Here is a 7500-nt window from a genome sequence, read left to right as displayed (position 1 = left end):
AGTGAGTTTCCACGATGAGGATAGTGTTGACGTAGATGAGAGTTATACAGAGGGATTTGGAGATGCATAATCTTGATCTCGAACTTCTTGAACTGGGTTTTCTATCACCAACAGAGTAGTCGCCTGAAGAGCAGGCACTGTCCGACTACACAGAGGCAAAGCAGTTACCAACCCCCTACTATGGAGATGGGGTTGACAGAAACATATTTTCCCTTTTTTAAATAAAATCATTTGGTTCTTTAGTCAAGGTATTGTCTCGTGTTCTGGTACTCTCATTTATACCACGAACAAATGAATTAATGAACACATCGCATTTACATAGCGCGTACCCACAATGTTCTAGGCGCATTACACTGCTTATTGTCTTCTAGTTTGCAAATAGTGCTGAACACGAGCGCGGTTGGACACTTTTGCATAATTTAAAGCAGAACACTGGGGGGGGGGGGGGGGGGGGGCTCCGAGGATAATGCCCATCTCCAACAGGGTGACCGGGAAAATAATGCAAACTATGGAAAATCCTTTCCCAAGGGCAGACCATCTCCTAATTGGGATAGGGGTGAACGTAGGACCTATGTCTTGGATCGAGCATTCAGTTCGACGCTGTTCCAACTTTTTTTTTTTTTGTCTTATCGAAGACGGACGACACAATCGGAGTTCTCACGGTCTTTAAAAAAAAAAGTCATGTGCTGGAGTAATGGTTTATTTTTTGGTGTTGCTGAGCAGCAGCTCTAGCCATTCTCACAACGGGGCGCTGGCAGTCCTTTTCCTCTCTCTTTCTTCGCAAGGGGTGTTTCTTTCTTGCTTTGTCTTCTATTCCCACATTTCTATTATCCGTCTACCCTGAGTTTGTGCTATCCTGTCTATCAGTCTCTATTCCTGACTTGGGACTTTGGTTTTGTTATTTTAGCCTACTTCAACTGTTCTCTTTTTGCTGTGGTCTGTCATCTTACGGTTGCATCGACGCTTATGAAATACTTCTCTGAATAGCATAAAAGTGTAGCCAGAGGAGAAAATCATTATAAATCTGATCATGTTTTAACTTCTAAACATTCTGATCACATGACATGTGAAAAAGTTCTAGCCATCATGAAGAATACAAAGTACCGAATTTCCTTTTTTAGAACCAATCTGCTGGTTGCCTGGCGGACGTGACATCAGACTATTGAATCCTATTAAAAAATAATTTGGATGTCTACACCAATTTTGGTGACCAATTCAAATGGCCGCATAGTGTCACTTTACTACTACTACTACTACTACTACTACTACTACTACTACTACTACTACTACTACTACTACTACTACTACTACTACTACTACTACTACACTACTACTACTACACTACTACTACTACTACTACTACTACTACTACTACTACTACTACTACTACTACTACTACTACTACTACTACGACTACTACTACTACAATCTAAATAGGATATTGATGATAATAATAAAATAATAATAATAATAATAATAATAATAATAATAATAATAATAATAATAATAATAATAATAATAATAAAATAATAATAATAATAATAATAATAATAATAATAATAATAATAATAATGATATTAATAATAATAGTAATAGTAGTAGTAGTAGTAGTTAGTAGTAGTAGTAGTAGTAGTAGTAGTAGTAGTAGTAGTAGTAGTAGTAGTAGTAGTAGTAGTAGTAGTCGTAGTAGTAGTAGTAGTAGTAGTAGTAGTAGTAGTAGTAGTGGTAGTAGTAATAGTAGGTAGTAGAAGAATAATTGTAAGTGTGTAGTGAAAACTAGCCCTGTATATTTAGAGAGTTCCAGAGTACCTTCCGAATTATTACTAATCACCACTGAGTAACTTATTAACTGCGAAACTACTTTGCTTGGAGATCCAAAATGGCGGTCGACTGATATAAACAAACTTTATTTTCGAAATTGGGTCTTCCAGTATTTTATTATGTCTTAATTTAAATACGTTTGCTACCACAGAATATGAGCACATTACATACCTGAAAGTATTTTCAAACTCTTTTTTATCAGAGGTAAGGTAAGAACAGTAAAATAGTCATTTAGTAATATCTTTGTCTTTATCCAAAATTAAATAAATTTGAATAAAATAGAAATAAGAATAAGATGGGTCTATAGATAAGTTCACGAGTGACGCGGATGGGACAATTTTCATTTTGATACGGTTCTCTATCTTTTTCAGAACAATATGTAACTGGCGATTGCGAGATATAATTCTTACTGGCTTTGTTTATATATGGGGAAGTAATCATCTCTCACTCAATCATAATCAACGTACCATAATTATAATCATAATCGCAATCACAATACAGTCACAGTGACATAAAAAAAATAAAAAAAATCAACCCAGTTTAGTATTTAAAAAAATTAAGGCAGACATGAGCTATCTGGCTAACACATTTGTCGACATGAAACATATATATATCCAATGTTTGAAATCTTGAGTAATGTCAGTAATGTCATCATATTTTTAAAGTGAGTAAGAACAAGAGCGCTTTGGTTCGATTTTGCAATGAAAGTGAACGTTGTTGGTATAACTTTTATTATAACATTTCCTAGATTATTCCTTTCATTATTCATGTTTTCCAGCTCTAACTTAGTAGCAATCAGTTTTTTTTTCTTCTTTCCGAGACCCTATGAATTTTTTGTTTTAAAAAACATTGTCCCCGAACTCTGTGCATTTGAATTTGCTCTGATTATTGCCAAACATGTCTGTCAATAACGCTGGACGATTATACACAGATGCTGTTTTAAAAATCTGCTCTTTTAAACATTTATCCACATTCGAGAATATGGAAATGTTCGTAGTGCACGTAGAAATAAGTTAGGTTTAATAAAAGTATAAAATTACCCAACAACAAATCATTCGATAGATAGTAGGTTATTATATATACACAATGGAATACACAATATGCATCGACACTCATGTAGATGTCTTGGCTGAATGGGTAAATCATCTGTCTTAGAAGGCTTTTCGGAATCGACGTTGTGTGTTCGAATCCTGGCTCTGCCACTTTTTATTTTTTGTGGTCTTCTTTCTACAGAACATTGCAAATGATCAATTGGTCAGAGATAGAAAAAAAATGTTTATATATATTATTAAATATATTGCTCAAAAACAATATAAAATAATGATTATCGGAGAAATAAAAAATTCTATTAATTCAAATATTCCTGCTTAGTATTAAAACAGAACAATAGGGAAACAATTAATATCATTTGGGCAGAAAAGAAAAAAAAAAAAAAAAAAAAGAGGGAACGAGCAGATTCAAAACAGTGCAGCAAAAAGAAACAAAATTAAAGGTGGTCTAACCCATTGAAATGTCTATCCACACCGACATCTGTGTAAATTAAAATTAATATATATGCTAGATAATTTTCCATCAATTTGCTTCATTGTTTTGATTGTTATTTTCATCTCTGATTCAGATATGTTGTTGGATCTAGTTTTGTGGAAGTGTGATAATTCATTATATTACTTTGTATGAGGAAACTAGTGTTAGATGTGGTCTGTATAGTAAAAAGCCTGGTCTTTTCTTATTGCCAGACAATGTAGGGAGACTGGACCACAGAAGAAGGTCAGTGTTTCCTTGTTTTCGTTCCAATTAAGGAGGTCAATACACTCCTACCAATTACAAAGAAACAGTGCTCCGGGATCAATAATTCGCTCAGATGGATTTGTGAACGACAACGATGTTACCAATTTGCCAGTACCAGAGGTTTCAAACTTAATATCCTTATGGAGATCTCAATTATCACAAAAATCGTTGAACATAAAATACATTTATTTTGCAAATAACACTTTGGAACAGTTCAGAAAAACATTTACATATGGTTTAACAGAAAAAGCTCATCCACTTGTATATTGTGAATTTATTTTAAAAAGATGCTCGAAATGACCTCCTTTGCATTCCACACATTTGCGTACTCTCGTGATGAAATAATGTGTAGCTCTCTCACAAGTAAGTCAATCTCTCACAAAGATGCAGGTCAATAATAATAAATTGTGCTTATATATTCATATATATAGAGCATATTCCTGTTGGAGGGCTCTGTGCGCTTTACAATAAAATCTTTACTAGTTGTTCCACTCGATGTCTCAGTTCATGAAGACTCTGTAATCTTGCACCTGACATTTGGTCTTTTAAATAACTCCAAAGAAAAAATTCCAAGGGATTCAAGTTGGTGCTGTCTCCTGGACAGAATTTCAAACTCTTGTCATATTCTTGTTAGTGTGTGCTCAAGATGCTAACACCCTTCTATGAATGGCTACCCGAGAGGCAATCCCTTTGCCTAAAACTTTCACACCATCTTCTGACAGACGGTACATGCGATTTCAATCTGGAATCAATTCGGTACTCCCTGCACAATTCAAGTTGAACTTTGCTTGGTGACTTAGATGCAGGTATGTTTCAACACAAACTGCTTTTTCTGTTGATGTCCAAGACATGGTTATAATGTCAATAATTTTTACAATAACAAAAACATTGTGGCGCAGTATGGCTTTCGAATGTTCATATTTACTTCCTTTTAAATTTTGTGAAAATTGGTTCATAAATAATGAAGTTATAGAAAATTTGGTGAGGGACATTAAGTTTGAAACAATAGGTACCTACATACCAACATCTTGTGGTGATCCACAATCAGACTTTCGTAGACCAAATACAGTCGTATGCTATTAGAAGATCGAACACAACGAATCAAGAGCTGCTCTGTAGTGCATTCGACATCCCTAGAATCTCTTCTTGACAATTAATGTGGAGAGAGTTTCATGCAAAGATGCCACATGAATGTCAGGCAACATTTTTTAGAAATTCTTCCTTTTTTGGCAGCATTGAAATTCTTTCTTTTTTTGGCAGCATTAAAAACAAAATTGGTTGCTATTTCTCTTGATCTGGCCAACAAAACATCTATGAAATAACTCCGCATTTTTACGAAAGTAGCATAGGTCTAACATTTTAAATTTCTTTACATTCTCATTGACAGTATCACTCTCTTTTTTTTTATTATATTTTTTTCCTCGGCTAATAAATTTATTTTGTACCAAGCCTTTTCTTGAGTCTATTTAAAAATATGATATATCAATCTTTGTTAAATACTTATTTTAGATTTGGCTTAACTTATTGTTTTGTTTTATTAGTCTGTTTATTTTTCTTATTTTTCTTTCTTTTATTTTCTTTTTTCTGTATTTTTTCTTAATTTGGTTATCTTTCTAATGATTTTAGGACTTTTTATGAAGTTGACTTTTCTTCTGCTCATTTAAACACAAGTATCTCACTGATCAGTTTTCTTGGTGTAATTTCATAATGCTCTGTGCCATGTGTTCAATGATATATTTATGCTTTAAAAAATGACAAAAATATTATTACTATCCTGTATCAGTTTCATCTGTCCTTGTCAAGATGCCTGCCACAATCACTCCCATCCAAGCAACGAGAACATACTCTGTAAAGCCAGCACAGGGTCTGCGCTATGGAAACTTTGACGGAGTCAGAAACCTGCCTCCTCTACGTCATGATATGAAGAAAGAAAGGAGTATGGGCTTGATAAACAACGAACAAATTTGCCGTAGAGTATGTCAGTGGATTGAGTCTTGGCAACCATGGCAGACTAGGACTTTGCTGTGTGGAATAGCCAATAGGTAAGTCAAATGAACCAGGCTTACTCAATTGGCATTTTTAATGCCAAATAAAAAAAAAAACCCAAAAATTTCAACACTGAATTGGCAAGACAAAGCGAAATTTTCGTGACTGTTGGATAATTGGCTAAAAAAAATTGATGTCTGTTTTGTTTTTATGTTTTTAAGGGTTTTACGGCGCTTGCAACACATTTAGGTCATATCCGCGCCAGTAAAAAGGAAGAAAATGGTATAGTAAAAAGTTCTAGAATTACAGTTAAAACACCCAAGAACAGGTAAGACAAAGGGGAATTGGTTCAAATAGGAAACATGTAGATTCCAAGAACACAGTATCAAAGTACATAGTTTGAGATCTCCTAAGTTTCTCATCCAGACACAAACTAGGTCCCCACTAAGAAGAATACACTCAAATGTTTTGCAAATCATATGTTATATGCAAACAAAACGTGATACAGTGCATAACAGAGAGATGATTTAGAAGGAAAAAAATATCATCATGAAACTGCGTAAAGAAAACTTCTAACCATGACCCCCAATTATGCCTTATTCATCTGGCCGCTATGAGGCAAAAAATAATTAAACAAATAAAAAATGTTATTTTTTAAAACTCTGTTGTTCAAGCTTCTGAATAGAGGAAATTGAAGCATAAAGGCGACTACAGATGTTATCCTATTCCTTTTGTTACCAATGTTCGTTTTGATTGTAGATTCATATGAACATATTTAGAAGTGAAACAATCAGAACCTGTAGGATTCATGCTTTTTGATATCATTTAACTTTCGATTTCAAGGTGTTTTATCATATTTCACTTACAGATTCACAGTGAGTCAACTTGAAATTCTCTCAACGACTCTGGAACCTTTACGGCATAGAGATTATAAAACAGTAACCCTTAGCCGCTATCCATCTGCTTCCTTGAGAGTTAAGAAATCCCATTCACCGACTCGGAAAAAGAAACCCGGCACTACAAAATCTGAAAAGAGTGTTAGTGTTAAGATATCAACTGTGGCTGATAGTGATTCTAATGTCTCTACAATGAGAAAATTTTCAGTGCCAAATACAGAAACTAAAGAACCAGCAAAGAAGAAGGAAAAAAAGGTACCACAAAAGGATGTCAATAATAATTTGAACCAACAAACTACTTCGAATGAAGTGGAAGAAGGATCAGTGCTAAATGTAGACCAATTCTCCTCAAAACTGTCCTTGTCTATTTTGACATCAGCTCTTCAAGAGGCCAATCATATCTTGATTTTTGATAAGGCTCAATTTTCAAACTCACGCGAACCATCTTATGAAGAAGAAGGAAATAAACAAAATGATGAGTTAGTTCCCAATAAAACAAATAATTTTAAGAAAACAAAAAAGAAAATTTCATTGAAGCAAACGCAAAATGAAAATGCAAAATGGTCAGTTGAGGGCTTCGAATATGATCCTGAGTCCCAGGAGTGCTCCAAGAGTTTGGCTTTTGACAAGATGTCCTTTCAAAAATCCCTAAAGTCTGCCACTAGTGGGCCGAAATCCTTGCCTCAAAGCTCAAGGATGTCATCAGCAAGATTTCTTGGTGGCACTTTGGAATTTGCAACAGATCCATACCATAAAGATTGTGTGAGAACCAGAAGCACTTCAAGCCAATACCGTTATAGCACATTTGGGTCATCTGTTGTCAGCACTGCAGATTTCTTTAACAGAGAGAAAATGTCTATTTTTGGTAAGACATTGAAATCCACATTTGATTCATTATATGTTTACTTTATTCTTTATTTCAATTCCCATGAAACCAGTGAGAGATTTGACAGTGTATTATATCGAATTGATAGAATTATTATGTTTTTGTAAAGAGCATACTGAAAAC

The 7500-nt window shown here is 34.3% G+C and overlaps 1 protein-coding gene across 1 annotated transcript in view; it reads left to right on the top strand.

Moving 5' to 3' along the window:
- The first annotated feature begins 1853 nt into the window (after window positions 1-1853).
- The window catches only part of LOC144960382 (uncharacterized), a 125554-nt gene continuing 119907 nt past the window's right edge, over window positions 1854-7500 (top strand). Inside the window, exons 1-3 of the mRNA XM_078893494.1 lie at window positions 1854-2025; window positions 5393-5651; window positions 6464-7356. Coding sequence (XP_078749620.1) covers window positions 5413-5651; window positions 6464-7356 — 1132 coding nt within the window. The 5' untranslated portion in view covers window positions 1854-2025; window positions 5393-5412. The remainder of the gene's footprint in view (window positions 2026-5392; window positions 5652-6463; window positions 7357-7500) is intronic.

The sequence above is a fragment of the Berghia stephanieae genome, chromosome 1 (genome assembly GCF_034508935.2).
Source record: "Berghia stephanieae isolate SIO BIC M18660-M18661 chromosome 1, UCSD_Bste_1.3, whole genome shotgun sequence".
Classification (NCBI taxonomy): Eukaryota; Metazoa; Mollusca; class Gastropoda; order Nudibranchia; family Aeolidiidae; genus Berghia; species Berghia stephanieae.
Note: the sequence above shows the minus strand (reverse complement) of the source record. Positions and strands in the feature narration are given on the sequence as shown.